The sequence below is a fragment of the Heterodontus francisci genome, chromosome 1 (genome assembly GCF_036365525.1).
Source record: "Heterodontus francisci isolate sHetFra1 chromosome 1, sHetFra1.hap1, whole genome shotgun sequence".
Lineage (NCBI taxonomy): Eukaryota > Metazoa > Chordata > Chondrichthyes > Heterodontiformes > Heterodontidae > Heterodontus > Heterodontus francisci.
The window spans coordinates 24658323-24678050 of record NC_090371.1 but is presented as its reverse complement, the minus strand read 5'-3'; the positions used below and the strand labels follow the sequence as shown (position 1 = coordinate 24678050).

Sequence of the window (19728 nt, the reverse complement as noted above, 5' to 3'; positions counted from 1 at the left end):
AGTAGATTTTTGAACTGTATTGGGTACAATTATGGATAAGGGTTTTGAGAGGACTGCAGTGGCTTATCATTATAAAAAGGATTTAATTAAAATCATGTGCTCATGTAAAGCTGGAAGTTAATGAGATATATAGTCTATAATCATATGTTTAGTTACATCTTGTAAAGTACAAATCTTTTGAAATATATTAAAGGTCTTGTATGCCAAATTGTACCCCAACTGCATTGCAAGGAAGCTGTTTTTAGTGATGCTTTCATGGTTGCTTCTTGCTGTGTTTTATGTTGAAAAGTGATGGGGTGTGGCATCCTGGGAGCAGACATTTTGTGGGTTGTTATAATTATTGGAAGCATTTAAAAATAATTCAGTAATGTAAAGATGGCCATTTGACTCACTGTCTATTCCTTTTTCATTGATCTGAACCCCGTGTGCCTCCCTTTTCACCATTTCATTCATTTCTTTTTCCTAGTCTTCTCTTCACTTGACAATTCCAATGTTGTACTGGTCAGCCTCTCATTCTTCTACTCTCGATAACCTTAAGCTCATCTAAAGCTCTGTTGCCCTTATTCTAACCCAAGTTTCTGTGCTTGCTGAACTCCATTAGCTCCTGTCCAGTAATGTCTCAAATTTAAAATTCTCATGTTGTGGCCTAACCCCTCCATATCTCTCTCGCCTTCTTCAGCACAACAGCCCTCAGTGAATGCTGTGTTCCTCCAACTCTGGCCGATTCCTTATTCCCCTTTCACTTGGCCCCATGGCAGCCGTATATTCAGCAGCATTGGCCTTAAGCTCTGGAAGTCCTTCTGTGAACTTCTCTACCTCTTTTTTCACCTTCAGGACCCTTCAACATCTATAATATTTGACCAAGCTGTTAGCCATCCCACTTAATATCCCATCTTGGTGTTGTTTTGTCTGATTATGCTGCTGTAATGCATCGTACAATGTTCTCCAACACTGAAGTGCTATAGAAATACAAGTGCTTGTTCACAAAAATGAGTTCGCTTGTATTTTGAACAACTTAATGAGATCTACTTTGTGAGAGAACAATCCCAGAGTCTCTTGTGCTTGAGGAAGGAGGTGATTGTGAATTTGTCCAGATATTGGAGTATGACATCCAGTTTGGAGCCACAGATAAACTTCCATATAGATTCATTCGGGTGACACAAGGGATAATCTGGAGGGTACATGTGCATAGATCTTTTGAAGGTGGCAGGACATAATGAGAGAGTGGCCAATAAAATATATGGGATCTTAGAGGATAAATTAGAGGTATTGAGTACAAAGGCAGTGAAGCTATGCTGAACCTTTATAAGCTCTGGTTAGGCCACATCTAGAGTATTGCGTCCAGCTCCGGCCACCGCTGTTTAGGAAGGATGTGAGGGTGCAGAGGAGGTTTACCAGAATAGTTCCAGGGATGAGGGATTTTAGCTACAAGTTTAGGTTGGAGAAGCTGAAGTTTTTCTCCTTGGAGTGAAGGAGATGGAGGGTAGATTCGATCGAGGTGTACAAGATTATAAAGGCTTGTTACCCGACCCTCACCCAACGGGACCTGACGACCTGTGTCGAGGGTGGGTTGCACTTAGAGCGTGTCCGACCCAAGCCCGATCACAAGTAAGTGGTTCGAATGTTAATTTAATTTTTGGACTAGAAAGGTGGTTTTGTTATTTTAAGCTTGTGCCAATCAGTAACAAAGTGAAAAACGGAAGTTAAGTTAGCTGATCAGGTTGGGCGCGGGAAAACATAGAAGCACCCGGGCTGGTTCAGGCTCGGGTTCGGGATCGGGTTGGATGTGGTTCTCTCGGATTTGGGTCGGGTTTTTTTGATTGCAGATCCGAGCAGGCCTTGACAAGATGATGACTGGTTTAGATCAGGTGGAAATAGAAAAGCTGTTGCCATTAGCTGATGGTACTAGAACTACGGGGCACCGATTTAAAGTTTTGAGCAAGATATACAGGGTTGATGTCAGGAAGAATTTTTTTATGCAGTGAGTGGTCATGACCTGGAACGCTGTCTATGGGAGTGGTGGAAGTGGAGCCGATGGAATAATTTCAAAAGGAAATTAGATGGGCACTTGAGGGAAATAAACTTGTTGGGATCGAGCGGGGTGGCGGGGTGGGGGGGTGTGGTTAGGCACTGATTGGATTGCTGTACAGAGAGCCATCATGGACTTGATGGGCGAATGGCATCCTTCTGTGCTCAAATGGCTCTGACTCTGAGAGGATATAGTTGAGATTTTACTGGAGCAGGAATGCTTGTGTCCGGTGTACAAAATTTTGGAAGGTTGAAGAGTGAAGTGTTAATTCCACTTCTCGGAGACTGGATAGGATTGCAGATTTTCCGTGAAGTGTTTTTTTTTCTCTGCTTCGTTTCTGAAATGAAAGCTGATGATTTGCATGCATGTATTTCACATTGTTTTGGAGACGTTTTTCAAAGTCGTTGGATTCTTTGCTTCACTCTGGATAAAAGCATGCTCTAAGATATGTGATCATGATTATGGAATAAACTAATATCATATTTCAACATTCAATGAAAATTGGATCATGAAAAGTTAATCTAATAACACCCACTGCATTGTTGATATTACTGGTGGTGGGTCTTTGGACTGAAGTAAAAGGTTTTTCAATCAATATTCATATTCTGAAGTGTCTTGACAGGTTGGATGTGGAAAGGATGTTTCTTCATGTGGGTGAATCTAGAATTAGGGGGTCACTGTTTAAAAATAAGGGATCGCTCATTTAAGACAGATGAGAAATTTTTTCTGTGAGGGTTGTGAGTCTTTGAGATTCTCTTCCTCAAAAGGCCATGGAAGCAGAGTCTTTGAATATTTTTAAGACAATGGTAGATAGATTCTTGATGAGCAAGGGGTGAAAGGTTATTGGGGGTAGACAGGAATGTGGAGTTGAGGTTACAATCAGATCAGCCATGATCTTGTTTAATGGTGGAGCAGGCTTGAGTGGCCAGCTCCTGTTCCTAATTTGTATGTTGGTATGTGTTGATCGTGGAGACTATAAATTTTCAATTTATAAGTACTGCCACTACGCTATTCTAAAAAATATTTTAGTTAATTATGTACAAGGATTTGCATTTATTTAGTGTCTTTTAACATGTGAAGCAGCTTAGGATGTTTTCTCAAATAGAAAAACTGATAGTCATAGAGTTAGACAGCACAGAAACAGGCCCTTCAGCCCACTGTGTCTGTGCCGGCCATCAAGCCTATCTATTCCAATCCCCTTTTCCAGCATTTGGCTATGGCATTTCAAGTGCTCATCTAGATACTACTTAAATGTTGAGGGTTCCTGCCTCTACCACCCCTTCAGGCAGTATGCTCCAGATTTCAACCACCCTCTGGGTGAAAACATTTTTCCTCGAATCCCCTCTTAACCTTCTGTCCCTTACCTTAAATCTATGCCCCTGGTTATTGACACCTCCGCTAAGGGATTTTTGTATAGCTAATTTTGTATACCTCAATCGGGTCTTCCCTCAGCCTTCTCGGCTCTAAGGAAAACAACTCTCTCTCTTAATAGCTGAAATGCTCCAGCCCAGGCCACATCCTGGTGAATCTTCTCTGCACCCTCTCTAGTGCAATCACACCCTTCCCATAGTGTGGCAACCAGAACTGTACGCAGTACTCCAGCTGTGGCCTAACTAGCGCTTAATGCAGTTCCATCATAACCTCCCTGCTCTTATATTCTATGCCTCGGCCAACAAAGGCAAGTATCCCATATGTCTTCCTAACCACCTTATCTGCCTGTGCTGCTGCCTTCAGTAATTAATGAACAGTGCACCAAGGCCCCTCTGATTCCCTGTACTTCGTAGGGTCCTACCACCCATTGTATATTCCCTTGCCTTGTTAGTCCTCCCAAAATGCATCACCTCACACTTCTCAAGATTAAATTCCATTTGCCACTGCTCTACCCATCTTACCAGCCCATCTGTATCGTCCTGTAATCTTAAGGCTTTCCTCCTCACTATTTGCAACACCACCAACTTTCTTGTCATTTGCGAACTTACTGATCATACCTCCTATATTCACGTCTAAATCATTAATGTACAGTACAAACAGCAAGGGTCCCAGCACCGATCCCTGCGGTACACCATTGGTTGTAGGCTTCCAATCGCAAAAACAACCCTTGACCATCACCCTCTGCCTCCTACCACTAAGCCAATTTTGGATCCAATTTGCAAAATTGCCCTGGATCCCATGGGCTCTTACCTTCTTGACCAATCTCCCATATGGGACTTTATGAAAAGCCTTACTGAAGTCCATGTAGACTGCATCAACTGCTTTGCCCTCATCTACACATCTCGTCACCTACTTGAAAAATTCAATCAAATTTGTTCGACATGATCCCCATGGTAGGCTCATTCAGAAAGTAAGGAGGCATGGGATACAGGGAAAGTTGGCTGTCTGGATACAAAATTGGCTGGCCCATAGAAGTCAGAGGGTGGTAGTAGATGGAAAGTATTCAGCATGGAGCTCGGTGACCAGTGGTGTTCCACAAGGATCTGTTCTGGGACCTCTGCTCTTTGTGATTTTTATAAATGACTTGGATGAGGAAGTGGAAGGCTGGGTGAGGAAGTGGAAGGCTGGGTTAGCAAGTATGCCGATGACACGAAGGTTGCTGTAGTTGTGGAAAGTGTGGAAGGCTGTTGTAGGTTGCAACGGGACATTGACAGGATGCAGAGCTGGGCTGAGAAGTGGCAGATGGAGTTCAACCTGGAAAAGTGTGAAGTGATTCATTTTGGAAGGTCGAATTTGAATGCAGAATGCAGGCTTAAAGACAGGATTCTTAGTAGTGTGGAGGAACAGAGGGATCTTGGGGTCCATGTCCATAGATTGCTCAAAGTTGCCACCCAAGTTGATAGGGTTGTTAAGAAGGCGTACGGTGTGTTGGCTTTCATTAACAGGGGGATTGAGTTTAAGAGCCGCGAGGTTATGCTGCAGCTCTATAAAGCCCTGGTTCGACCACACTTGGAATACTGTGTTCAGTTCTGGTCGCCTCATTATAGGAAGGATGTGGAAGCTTTAGAGAAGGTGCAGAGGAGATTTACCAGGATGCTGCCTGGACTGGAGGGCATGTCTTATGAAGAAAGGTTGAGGGAGCTAGTGCTTTTCTCATTGGAGCGAAGAAGGATGAGAGGTGACTTGATAGAGGGGTACAAGATGATGAGAGGCATAGATAGAGTGGATAGTCAGAGACTTTTTCCCAGGGTGGAAAGGGCTATCACCAGGGGGCATAATTTTAAGGTGATTGGAGGAAGGTTTCGGGGAGATGTCAGAGGTAGGTTCTTTGCACAGAGAGTGGTGGGTGCGTGGAATGCGCTGCCAGCGGTGGTAGTAGAAGCAGATATATTAGGGGCATTTAAGCGACTCTTGGATAGGTACATGGATGATAGTAGAATGAAGGGTATGTAGGTAGTTTGACCTTTAGGGTAGGTTAATGGGTCGGCACAACATTGTGGGCCGAAGGGCCTGGCCTGTACTGTACTGTGCTGTTCTGTTCTATGTTCCATGATCTCCCCCTGACAAAGCCATGCTGACTATCCTTGATTAATCCCTGCCTCTCCAAGTGGAGATTAATCTTGTCCCTCAGAATTGTTTCCAGTAGTTTCCCTACCACTGATGTTAGACTCACCGGCCTGTAATTACATGGTTTGTCCCTGCAATCCTGCGTGAATAATGGTACCACATTTGCTGTCCTCCAGTCATCTGGCACCTCTCCAGTGGCCAGAGAGGATTTGAAAGTTTGTGTCAGAGCCCCTGCTATCTCTTCCCTGGCCTCACATAACAGCCTGGGATATATCTCATCTGGGCCTGGGGATTTATCCACTTTTAAGCCCGCTAAAACCTCCTCCCTTTCAATGCTAATTTGTTTGAGTCTATCACCATCCCCCTCCCTGATCTTTTCACTATGGAGAAGGGCGAGGTAAATGTACACAGCTGAAAAGTAATCTGATAAACCAGAGGGGAGAAATTAAAAGGAATGACTGAAAGCTTGATCAGAGATGTTTTTAAAAGGTGGAGAAGATTGCTCTACTGTGTGTCAAAATGAAGTTAAACTCTTCTTTGGCCTCCTTGTTTCGAGAGACAATGGGTAAGCGCCTGGAGGTGGTCAGTGGTTTGTGAAGCAGCACCTGGAATGGCTATAAAGGCCAATTCTAGAGTGACAGACTCTTCCACAGGTGCTGTAGATAAAATTGGTTGACAGGGCTGTTATACAGTTGGCTCTCTCCTTGTGATTGACTTTTTTCCTGCCAACTGCTAAGTCTCTTCGACTCGCCACGCTTTAGCCCCGCCTTTATGGTTGCCCGCCAGCACTGGCGATCACTGGCAACTGACTCCCACGACTTGTGATCAATGTCACAGGACTTCATGTCGCATTTGCAGACGTCTTTAAAGCGGAGACAAGGACGGCCGGTGGGTCTGATATGTGTCCTTGGGGATCCTGCCATCTTCCATGCGGCTCACATGGCCAAGCCATCTCAGGTGCCACTGGCTTAGTAGGGTGCATATGCTGGGGATGTTGGCCGCCTCGAGGACTTCAGTGTTGGGGATACGGTCCTGCCACCTGATGCCAAGGATTCTCCAGAGGCAGCGAAGATGGAATGATTTGAGACATCGCTCTTGGCTGCCATACGTTGTCCAGGCCTCGCTGCCGTAGAGCAAGGTACTGAGGACACAGGCTTGATACACTGGGACTTTTGTGTTCTGTGTCAGTGCGCCACTTTCCCACACTCTCTTGGCCAGTCTGGACATAGCAGAGGAAGCCTTTCCCATGCGCTTGTTGATTTCTGCATCTACAGACAGGTTACTGGTGATAGTTGAGCCTGGGTAGGTGAACTCTTGAACCACTTCCAGAGTGTGGTCGCCAATATTTATGGATGGGGAATTTGTGACGTCCTGTCCCATAATGTTCGTTTTCATGAGGCTGATGGTTAGGCCAAATTCGGTGCAGGCAGCCGCAATCCTGTCGTTGAGTCTCTGCAGACACTCTTCCGTGTGAGATGTTAATGCAGCATCGTCAGTAAAGAGGATTTCCCTGATGAGGACTTTCTGTACTTTGGTCTTCGCTCTAAGGCGGGCAAGGTTGAACAATCTGCCACCTGATCTTGTGTGGAGGAAAATTCCTTCTGCAGACTTGAGTGCATGAGAGAGCAGCAGTGAGAAGAAGATCCCAAACAGTGTAGGTGTGAGAACACAGCCCTGTTTCACGCCACTCAGGATAGGAAAGGGGTCTGATGAGGCACTGCTATGCTGAATTGTGCCTTTCATATTGTCATGGAATGAGGTGATGATACTTAGTAGCTTTGGTGGGCATCCAATCTTTTCTAGTAGTCTGAAGAGACCACGTCTGCTGACGTGGTCAAAGGCTTTGGTGAGATCAATGAAAGCAACGTAGAGGGGCATCTGTTGTTCACGGCATTTCTGCTGTAGCTGTCGAAGGGAGAACAGCATGTCAATGGTGAACTATTTCTGTCTTAATGTAGTAGTTTTCTTGTAAATGCAGTGGCACAGAAATTGCTAGAAAAATAATGGTGAGTGCACAGTATCAAAAAACAGCAATTTCTGGTGGAGGAGATATGCCATGAGTTCTGATTCACCACAATTTTTAAAATTTGTTTTAGGAGCTTGGAATCTGTATAATTGAGTTGAATATGTACGCCATATAAACCAAAATACAACAGACAATACATGCTTTGTGTGTTAAGTGGATGGAGTGTTTGTGTTGCCATGGTGGAGGTTGGAGTGGCTTTGTTTTGATTTATTTCTATTCCATTGTGAGCCACTTAATGTTTAACTTTTCATAATTTCCTCATGACCACCATGCTTCCTGTAAGTTCAGTGAAATTTAATTGGTTTATTTAGTTGATAGAACCAGTGATTCAATTTCGTGTAATGCTGCACATTGTATTTCATGTGCGTTCTGAGTTAGGAGTGAAAAAGTTTGAGGGTCTCTGGATTCAATTCAGATATTGCAATACCTTTTGCAACTGTATAATCTGGTTTCTAATAATGACTTGCTGCAAATTGTTCCATACAGCCATAATCCCCTTATTTTTCAGGAATTTAGATGGACATTGTAATTTGAACTGAGGACCAGAATCCTCTATCATTCTACTAATAACCAATCAGTTCACATTCAAATGCGCCTAATGCTTTTTAACATGTCTGACAACCAAAATTGTAAATTTATGAAAAAGTAGGTCATTGCATATTATTTATTTTCATAGATGTTTGCAGTCCCTATTTGTAAAACATGTACTGTGCTTGTAAAAGTATTGGAATTTGCCCAAAGGAACATTGACAGTGTTCCAGGAAAGCATGCATGTCTTGTGGCATAAGTCTGTTGCAAATGATGAAGTAAGCTGGGTATTTGATTGTTTGAAGACTGTAGTCAAATTTCTGCCCCATATCTGAAAATGATACAAATAAATCTGTTCTTGCTGTAACCTTGTAATGGAAAGAATGTTGTCATTGCTTTCTTCTTGTTCATATAACTTCTGTAATGTTCACTATCATTTTATTTTTCTGCCACATCTATCTATATTAACACGAACTCGGACTATTTGGCCCCTTAAGCCTGCTCTGCCATTCTGTAAGATCATGGCTGATCTATTTGGGGACACAACTCCACTTTCCTGCCTACCTTCGATACCCTTTGACCCTGCCTGCACTGCTCACTGGGGAAGAGAGTTCCACAAACTCATGAGCCTCTGAGAGAAATAATCTCTTCTCATCTCTGTCTTAAATAGGAGACCCCTTATTTTGAAACTTTTTCCCTTAGAACATAGAACATTGCAGCGCAGTACAGGCCCTTCAGCCCTCGATGTTGCGCCGACCTGTGAAACCATCTGACCTACGCTATTCCATTTTCATCCATATATCTATCCAATGACCACTTAAATGCCCTTAAAGTTGGCGAGTCCACTACTGTTGCAGGCAGGGTGTTCCACGCCCCTACTACTCTCCTACTACAAGGGAAATATCCTTAAACATCCACCCTGTCGTCCCCTCAGTATCTTATATATTTCAATAAGATCACCTCTCATCCGTCCAAACTCTCATGAATACAGACCCGACTTGTCCAAGCTTTCCTCATAATATAACTCTCTGGTCCCAGGAATCAGTTGAGTGAACCTTATCTGAACTGCTTTCAATGCAGTTATATTCTTCCTTAAGTAAGGAGACCAAAACTGTACACAATACTCTATATGTGGTCTCAGCAAAGCAAAACTGTAGCAAAGCAGCTCTACTTTTATATTCCATTCCCCTTGCAACAAATGGCAACATTGCATTTGCCGCCTTAATCAGTTGCTGTACCTGTGTTTCGTGTACTAGGACACCCAGATCCCTCTGCATTTCGGAGTTCTGCTTCTTTTCCATTTTTCCAGCCAAAGTGAACAAGTTCATACTTTCCCACATTATACTCCATCTGCCAAATCTTTGACCGCTCACTTAACCTATTTATATCTCTTTACAGACTCCTTATATCCTCTTTGCAACTTACTCTCCTACCTGTCTTTGTGCCATCAGCAAATTTAGCAACCATACATTCTGGCCCCTCAAGTCATGGATATAGATTATACATAGTTGAGGTCACAGCACTGATCCCTGTGGCACTCCACGAGTTACAGCTTGCCAACCTGAAAACAACCCATATATGCTATCTATCTCCTGTTAACTAACCAATCCTCTATCCATGCTAATATGTTACCCCTGTGCCATGGGCTCTCTTTGTTTCATAACCTTTGATGTGGCACCTTGTCAAATGCCTTCTGGAAATCCAAGTACACCACATCCACAGGTTCCCCTTTATCCACGTCATTACTTCCTCAAAGAACCCTAATAAATTAATCAAACACTGTTTCCCATTCACTAAACCATGTTGACTCTGCCTGATTGCATTGAGATTTTCTAAATGACCTCCGATAACCTCCTTAATAATAGATTCCAGCATTTCCCCGTGACAGATGTTAATAACTGGCCTGGTCTTGAATCGTGGAGTTGCATTTGCTGTCTACCAATCTGATGGGACCTTTTCAGAATCTAGGGAATTTTGGAAAATTAAGACAATGCATCCACTATCTCGGAAGGCATTTGTTTTAAGACCTTAGGATGGAATCCATCAGGATCTGGGGACTTGTCAGCTTTTAGTTCTAATAATTTTCTCAGTACCCTTTCCATGGCGAAACTAAGTATTTTAAGTTCCTACCTCCCTTTGAATCACAATTATTTCTGGAATGTTATTTGTATCCTCTACAAAGAAGACAGATGCAAAAAATCTGTTCAATTCCTCTGCCATTTCCTTATTTTCCATTATTATCTCCCTAGACTATTTGTACAATAGTGAAACCCTAATGATCAACAAATCATTGCTGACTACTAAAATTAGAACTGTTTAAAATCCTTGAAGGAGAAATGATTGCTTCAGTGATGTTGCTAAACTTAACACATATAGAAAAAAGTGGAAAGTTGAAACTTATCAACATAATATTGGAATTGAAGGATACTGAGTTTTTAAAATTGGCTTAACATTTTTTTTGTAGTAGCTAAATTTTATTCAATTCCAATTTCTTTGAATATGGGAACTTTCATTATGGCAGTCCTGATGTGATATGAGCATGAAATATTGAAATGAATGTAGATGATTTCACAATATGTCAGCTGAAATGTTAGATAGTGACATATGGTCGATTTCAGATGATGTCTGAGCTTGAGCTATTTATTAGGGTCTTCAGAGAAGGGAAGTTCTCCTGGTGTTCCTGCCAATATTTATCTCTCAACCAAGTTGACCAAAATAAGTTAACTGATCAGTTTATCTCATTTACTGTTGTGGCACCTTTCATGGTACAATTTGGTAGCTGCCTCTTAATACATAAAATGTGTTGGTGCCTTTCATGTCCTCAGGACATTCCAAAGCACTATGTAAATGCAGCTTTTGGCTTGCTTCTTTCTGCACTGATCTGTGCTTTTATCTTGAATATATTCTTTTTCTTTCCTATTTGTGCTAGTTACTCTTGGTTTCTTTGTGTGTTCTTGTTCTGTGGATACGAGTTAACTGCTCAAGCGACTGGCAGTCTATCTGACTGCAGGAGATGACAATTGACAATAACACGATTCTTGTCTGATTATTTACCCTAGTGCATTTCCAGCAGGAATATGAATCCTGGCTGACGTTCTTCAGGTGGTCCCTGTTATTCCAGCTTCAATCAATTGGTTAATTAAGCGCAGATTAGGGATCTAACCTGGCACGTTCTGTTATGTGAGGTTCAGCTATTAACTCATTTAGCCAGCAGTAATGGAGATGACCGTATCTGTGTTCTGCACCAATCTATGAAGTTGGAGTTCTCAGGCTGGTTTGGTTCTCTTTTTCAGCTGGTTATCTGCTTTTGGCTGGTGTTTTGGCTAGCAGTGACAAGCAACCAGCTACTGCAATTGAGTCACTTCAATTCATCTGAACTGCTTGGGTATCAAGTTATTTTAAACTACATAGGTATCAGGTTTTACTTAAACTGTGTATTAGGGAATAGCATACTTCGCTTCTTGGGAAAATGTTTTGTTGCTTGTGCACATATTTAGAGGTTGCTAATATGTTAAGCACTCAATGCTGCGTGAGTAGAAATTGTTGTGTTTTTTAAAGGGCAGAATGTGGGCTTGTGTGATGATTTTATTTGGCGGTGGATGGGAATAGACTGGCATGAACCATTTGAAAATCACATTGGTTACCTTTAGAGCTACTGAGTGCAGCAGTCTAGAAACTTTGTCCCAGTAATAGCACTTGTATGTAAGTCAGAAGGATGTAGATTCAAGACCTACTCCGGGACTTCACACATTACCTAGATTGATAATTCAGTGCAGCACTTGGGGAATGTTGCATTACTAGAATGAAACAAAGTACTGGAAATACCCAGCATGTCTGACAGCATCTGTGGAGAGTGAGTTAATGCTTCAGAACTGGTGCAACGTAATTGAGCTGAAACATTAACTCTGTTTCTCTCTCTACTGATGCTGACCGATCTGCTGAGTATTTCCAGCACTTTGTTTTTATTTCAGACTTTGAGCATCCACAGTATTTTGCTTTTATTTTGTTGCATTACTGGAGGTGTCGCATGCAGATGAGGTGTTCAACTGAGGCCCTGTCTCTGCTCAGTCGGGTGTTAAAATTTCAATTGCCTTGTTTGAACAACAGGGATAGGATTCTGCCAGTATCTGAGCCAACGTTTATCCCTCAGTCAACACTTCGAAGGACAGATTATCTTATCATGGATCCTATTCCAGTTTGCTGGACCTTGCTGCGCTCAAATTGACAAATTTGATAGTGCACAATTTGATTGAAGAATTTAGCACTGTAAATATCAAGGAGTTTTTAGTTTTCAAACCACCAGTGATGCCAGCCTCAGTGTATCTGATGTCAGTTAGTATTAACTGATAGTTAAAATCCCTGTTACAGGAGACCTTCTCAGCTTAGTTATTTGCTTGCAGTGGTAAAGAGAACATTGACCAGAACTGTGCAGAAACATGCAGGTTGCTGTTTTTGCAAGTTGATTAAAATGGAAGATGACAGAATAGGAGCAGGCCACAATTGGCTGCATTTTGAGTCCTTTCGGAATGGTAAGGATGGCAGGGGGCCAATAAAATTGAGTGAAAATGGGGCAGGGGGATTGCGGGGACTGGTGTGCCCGTCGTCTTCCCCACAATGGGATCTTGTCTGGGGCGGGAAAGGCTGAGGATGGCCTTACCGTCCAATGGCCAATTGTTGGGTCCTTATGGGTCTCTTCCCGCTGGCATTTCACCAGAAGGGGAGGGGTTGGTGGGTGGGTGCCTGCACCATGTGAGGATGCCGTCCAGTAATTCCAACTCCATGGGGGTGGGCCCGCCTCCTCTGTGGGAAATTTATGGCCCACGGAGGGCCCCCAGTGGCAAAGGCCATCCCTGTGTCACCACCCACCTGCCCTGCTGTAAACTACCCACCTCACCCCACCCCTTGGCAGGGCCTATATGGCTCTGCCGAGCCAGGTCCCGCTTAATTGAAGTGCGGGGCCCGATGGCTGTTCCTGGTGTGGTGGCTGCTACAGCACCAGCAGTGGCTACCACTCCCAGTGGCATTGCTGGGACTGCTGACCCTCTGATTGACTGGCAGCTCTTGGAGGCAGGATCCCGGTGCATAAAGGGACGGGATTCCCGGCGCTGAACAGTTAATTGCTTGAGAGCCATAAAATGCAGATGGGGGACCCCAGGTGGCTGGGATGGGATTCCCCTCGACATTTGGCCTGGCTTTGGGACCCCCCCTCCCCCCACCCCCCCTGCCGCTGCTTAAAGTCTAGCACAGTGGGTGATTTTCCTCCCCACTCAATGCAAGTGAATTTTACAAAACTGTAACAGGGCACCTCCATCAGTGGTGGCATCAGTGAGCTTTAACATTGGCGTATTAACCATATGGTTTGTGGTGAGGTAAGTTATTAGAGCTTTTATAGTTTGCAGTGTAAAATTACACTTCTGATATCAGTTTACATTGGTGGTAAGCAAGGCAACTATGTTAGAAAACAAGTCCTACAGAAATACATTATTGTGTAGTTGTGTATATTAATACTCTGCACTTCATGAGTTATACAATAAAGTATCAAATCCTAACCTGTGATAATTCTTCTCGGTAGACAACACTGGATGGTTTGGCACATGATGCTCAATAAACATCTACTTTTACATTGATGACAGCTTTCAAAGCATTTGAAGCATCACCTCTTAATGTTCAGATTTGCAATTGGCATGTCCTCCTTTGTTCTTGTCCAATAATTGTAGTATGACCATTCCTTTTCTATAATTTTTGTGACTGTTAAATGTCAAGTATAAAATATGGTAAGGAGCAGTACTAGCTGAGCAAGAATTTGATATTTAAGGTTGTGGTTTCTTTCTGCTTTGAGCAGCATAATGGAACAGTTCCGTGACCAGTTAATTCAACGATATGTTCTGATCTGTTCTGTAGCTGCAGTCGTCTTCGACAAGTTCAAGCCATCCTGAATTACAGCAACAAGCTAAAATCTGATGGAATTCTCTGCATTCTGGGTATGTTTTGCATCTTAGAGTTCCTGAATGTAGGCTTTGACCACAATGACTTAGTTATTTATTTGCCAAATAAATTGCCTGAAACGTTCATATTCCTTGGCAATGAATGTTAAAAGTAGGTAACTTTATGGTTAAGTATCTGAGCCCCCTTTTGGGTTTGCCAGTACCAAAATCTTGCTCTTTCCCACCATTCAGTTGAAGTGGGGGGCAAAAAGTAGGTATCAATCCGTGTAGAACAGATTTTTTTATTACTCATTTTTTCCCTCAATCTGTGTCTCCTCTTCCACCCATAAACTATTTCAATGTGTCACCTCCAGGCGCTTACCCATTGTCTCTCGAGATAAGGAGGCCAAAGAACTTCATGACTAACTTTGAGGAAACTAAAAAATAGTATTTGGGATGAGCCTATCAACTTGTACACCAAGCTGAGAAAAATAATGTATTAAATGAGTGTACAGATAGCAGAAATGATCTAGTATTAACTCTTAATTTGGTTCAAATATTTATAGATAATCACTTATGCTAGTCCCAGTTGCCAGTTTGTGATGCTGATGTGCATGTAACCTGTGTCATTGGAGCAATGTCCTTGTGCAGGAAAGCTGAAATGGTGTAATTCTCGCAAATGGAGAAAGAGACAGGATTCGATTGTCAGATATTTTTTTTCTTTTTGAAGTAATAGATTGGAGTGTTTTGTTGCCAGCATTCGCCAGAGCTGGCGGGCAGCCATAAAGACAGGGCTAAATTGTGGCGAGTCGAAGAGACTTAGTAGTTGGCAGGAAAAAAGACAGAGGCGCAAGGGGAGAGCCAACTGTGCAACAGCCCCAACAAACAAATTTCTCTGCAGCACCTGTGGAAGAGCCTGTCACTCCAGAATTGGCCTTTATAGCCACTCCAGGCGCTGCTTCACAAACCACTGACCACCTCCAGGCGCGTATCCATTGTCTCTCGAGATAAGGAGGCCCAAAAGATTGTCATAAAAGTAAATGGGTTTGTGTTTTTAAATTATTGCCAGGTTCTTTTCTGGGACAGATTCAGAACACATCTGGCAGCACAAAACTGGGCGTCCATGAGGTGCTGTGGGCGCTCAGCAGCAGAATTGTTTTCATTGCAATCTGTAACCTCATCCTGGCATGTCTCAATTTCACTATTTCCATCAAGCTATGAGACCAACTCTGGTTTTAATGAGGAGTGCAGAAGAACATGCCAGCAACAATACTAGGTGTATCTAAGAATGAGGTGTTAACCTAGAAGCTACAGTACAAGATGACGCGCATGCGTAACGACGTGCTACAGACAGAACTGAGCGATCCCAGCTGTTCTCTGCCGTCATTGAGGATGGAAATTCTTGGCACCTCCTCCTTTCATTATTTATTTAATTGTCCACCATCATTCATGACTGGATATGACAGGACTCTAGAGCTTTGACCTGATTTATTGGTTGTGGGATCATTTAACAATGCTTAGAGCATGCTGCTTCCACTGTTTAGCATGGGTGTAGTCCTGTGTTGTAGCTTCACCCGGTTGGTTCTTCATTTTTAGGTCTGCATGGTGCTGTTCCTAGCATGCTCTTCTACAATTCTCATTGAATCAGGTTTGGTCCTCTGCCTTGATAGTAATGATAGACTGAGGGATATGTTGGACCATGGGGTTACAGATTGTAATGGAATACAATTCTGGTGTGCTGATGGCCCACAGCACCTCATGGATGCTTAGCTTTTTCGCTGTGAGATCTGTTCTGGATCTTCTCCATTTAGCACAGTGATAGTGCCATACTGCACAATGGATGGAGGGTGTCCTCAGTTTGAAGACAGGACTTTGTCTGCACAAGGACCACTTGTGTCACTTCTGTCACGAGTATCATGAATGCACCTAGGTTTGAGAGCGATGTCAAATAGGATAATATCTTGCGTTGATTACGTAATTCTTTAAGTTCAAACTAAGCTACTAGCCGTCATATTGCTATGAATTACTGCACTTAATTTATTTGTTACATGTTGCATGTGCCATTGACAGGGCCTCAATTATTGCTCGTTCAACGTTCAGAGAAGTTGGTGCTGGGCTTTCTCCTTGAGCTCTTGTAGTCCTTGTGCTAATGGTACTCTTGCAATCGTATTGCTTAGGGAATTCCAGGATACCAAATCAAGTGATCATGGAAGAACAGCAAAATATGTCCAAGTAAGGGTGGAGTGTGACAGAGGAATTCAGAGGTGATGTTCTTAGCCTTCAACCAATAGATTAGCTTCAGATGCTCCAAAAGATGCAAATACCCAAATCTATAGCATTATTCAGACATGCATCACAGCTTCAATACGCTGCCGGTTTTCCGAACCTTTCTCCTAGACACTTAACTTTGGTGTAGCCATCCACCATTTTCTTTCTTAGATTGATTCCCCAAACCTCCCCCCCCCCCCCCCCCCAAAGTCAATATTTTCATGAAACTTTTGTAGCTAATTGTCCCTTCTCCATAATCTCCCCAGTACATTTTTATTTTCCATAGAGGACTCTGTTGAGTGCTTGCCTGATTGTTTGCATTGTACTGATCTTGCCTTTCTAAGCTGACTTTATGGCCTTGTTTTTGGCAGTCTGCCAGGATTCTTGGAGAGACACTGATCCTCCTGATGATGCCACCTTCCATGAGGGTGCTTCTGATATGACCTCCTTTTTCCTCAACTGAGGATTCCCCCCCCACTGTTGTTGACAGGGCCCTCAACCGTGTCCGGCCCATTTCCCGCAACTCTACCCTCACCCCTTCCGCTCCCTCCCGGAACCGTGACTTCCCCTTGTCCTCACTTTCCACCCCAACAGCCTCCATATCCAAAGGATCATCCTCCGTCATTTCCGCTACCTCCAGCATGATGCCACTAGCAAACACATCTTCCCCCTCCCTTCCCCTGTCAGCATTCCGAAGGGATCGTTCCCTCCACGACACCTTAGTCCACTCTTCCATTACCCCCACCACCCCATCCCATGGCACCTTTCCCTGCAATCGCAGGAGGTGTAATACCTGCCCATTTACCTCCTCTCTCCTCACTATCCCAGGCCCCAAACACTTCTTTCAGATGAAGCAGCGATTTACTTGTTGTACTTTCAATGTAGTATACTGTATTTGCTGCTCACAATGTGGTCTCTACATTGGGGAGACCAAACGCAGACTGGGTGACCGCTTTGCGGAACACCTCCGCTCAGTCCGCAAGCAGGACCCTCAGCTTCTGGTTGCTTGCCATTTCAACACTCTCCCCTGCTCTCATGCTCACATCTCTATCCTGGGCTTGCTGTAGTGTTCCACTGAACATCAACGCAAGCTCGAGGAACAGCATCTCATTTTCCAATTAGGCACACTGCAGCCTGCCGGACTGAACATTGAGTTCAATAATTTCAGAGCATGATGGGGGGGCCCCCCATTTTACTTTTTACATTTTAGTTATTTTTTTCTTTTTTACAATCTTTTTTCTTCTGTTTATTTCATTTCATTGTAGTTTGTTCAGTTTGCTTACCCACTGTTTTTTTTCATGTTTGTACTTGCTGCTCAATCTTCAGTTCGTTAACACCCTATCTGTACTAATGCTTTGTCTTTCAACACACCATTAACATATTGTTTGCCTTTGCTCCATGACCTCTTGGTCAGCTCTGTGGCCTTGTCCAATCTACACCTCCTTTGTTATCTCTTGCCCCACCCCCAGCTCACTTGCTTATAACCTTTGACATTTCTAATATTTGCTAGTTCTGAAGAAGGGTCACTGACCTGAAATGTTAACTCTGCTTCTCTTTCCACAGATGCTGCCAGACCTGCTGAGTGGTTCCAGCATTTCTTGTTTTTATTATCACTGATCCTCCTAGTTGTTTATGCCACTACCTCCTCTTTGGCCCTGCATACCCCCCTCCCTCTGTTCTGTTGTACTGCTCCAGTATTTTATTTTCATGTTTCGTGCACAGCTTGGTGCTGTTGGAACTTCACTGCTTTGTATCCACTTCGCCTTTGGTGTGCATAGAATTGACCTTTGTTCTTTGAATATATATTCAGTTTCCAACATGCACTGCTTTGATTGTGTTGGGGGGTTGAACAAAAGAAGTGATGCACTATGATTTGGGGGAAAAAAATTTCTTTTTTGTCCTGGAACTGAAATTTCTAATTTACAAAATAATTTAAAGCAGGTTTTTAAAAATAAAAAATATTATAATATTTTAAACTTAGCTATTTGTTTTCCCTTAATGCCTTCATTAAAGTTTTAACTTCAAGGCTGACTGTCTAAAAAGCCTGAGTAGTTGGATCTCAACAATTAGGAACAGACATTGAATCACATCTATGAATTCTGCGTATCCTTGTACGCAAGTTGTGAACTTTTTCAGCATGCAGTCTGCCAACTGAATTTTAAGGGGAGAAATATTAGCTTGTGAGATTTTGAGTTTCTCTTACATTTCAAAAGACTTGAAAATAAATTTGTACTTTAGATTTGAACATTCCTTTAAACTTAAGCTTATAAGTTTTGTAAATTAATTCATTCTGTTTGTTTATGGACCTTGATGTTAACCATGTATTTTGGCCAACTCACTAAATGGCAACTTTTCAGATCCTTTAGGGAATTGCACATACACAGCACATGATTTTTCTCTCCATTAATTTTGATAAGTTTGCCCTTAAATGCTGTAACACAGAGTTTCAAAGGCAGAAACTGCTATGGTGGGAAAAGTGGAGGTTGGTAGGTAAAATGCTCCCAGGTTCTGAGACCATCTTCCCCAATTTTCCCAAATTCTAGAACATTGCTCAGTTCACAGAACCTTCCTCTGCAGTTTTGCCAGATTCCTCCATTTTATTGTCCCTACATACTGGGCCACCTCCAAGTACTGCTGGAGCCTTAGACACCATCCATGTTGTGCCTGAATCCTTAGTGCTCCAGATCCTTGGTTCAACCCAATGGTGGTAAGTTTATATCCCTGGTAATAATACTTAGCATTGACACTGCTGTTTGTTATAAAACCTCTGATTCAGTGTGAGCACTGGTATCGCCTTGTGCTGGTAACTAAATAACTTTCTCCCCTTGTATTCTGTGGTGTATCATTAATTCCTCCTTTAAGCTGCAGTTGGTGTGCCCTTGACCAGGAAGGTTCCTCCCACATTGTTGATTCGCCTATGAGCAGTATCTGAACTTGTCATTCCTCATTGTATGTGCCAGGCGCTGGCTGACTCTGCGTACAAAAAGCAAGTCAGCTTCAATGTTGGAGTTGAGGTGAAAGCTCAGCCATGTTCTTGTTGAATGGCAGAACAGGCTTGAAGGGCCAAATGGCTGACTTCTGCTAACATTTTTACGTTCTTGCGTTCTTAATGCTACCACCTTAATGCAAACATCAGTCCTTTTCAGTAATGCAAAAAAGCCTCAGTTGAAATGGTACCTTTTACTGAGAGGTTTTATTTAATAACATAAACTCTACAAAAATGTGTGGTTTTGTTTCATATTTTATGGCTTTTAAGTGTGGGTCATCTGTGCATTTCTGCCTGTCTTGTTGAGTTACATCTCGTTATTGTTCCACAAGAGTATGGTGAAAGCTGCAACATGAATGTTTTTGCTCATTTTCACATTCACCCAAAGTTTTTAACAAACAAATGTGTATACAATATTGCTTTGTCCCATGCATACATAATAGAACTTTTTTTTTCCTGTAGAGGTTCA

The 19728-nt window shown here is 42.8% G+C and overlaps 1 protein-coding gene across 2 annotated transcripts in view; it reads left to right on the top strand.

Annotated features, from left to right (window-relative positions):
- Positions 1-19728, top strand: part of dnaaf9 (dynein axonemal assembly factor 9) — a 265646-nt gene that overhangs the window by 9999 nt on the left and 235919 nt on the right. For both annotated transcript variants that reach the window (XM_068028730.1, XM_068028729.1), the window contains exon 2: positions 13983-14062. In XM_068028730.1, the coding sequence (XP_067884831.1) occupies positions 13983-14062 (80 nt within the window). The remainder of the gene's footprint in view (positions 1-13982; positions 14063-19728) is intronic.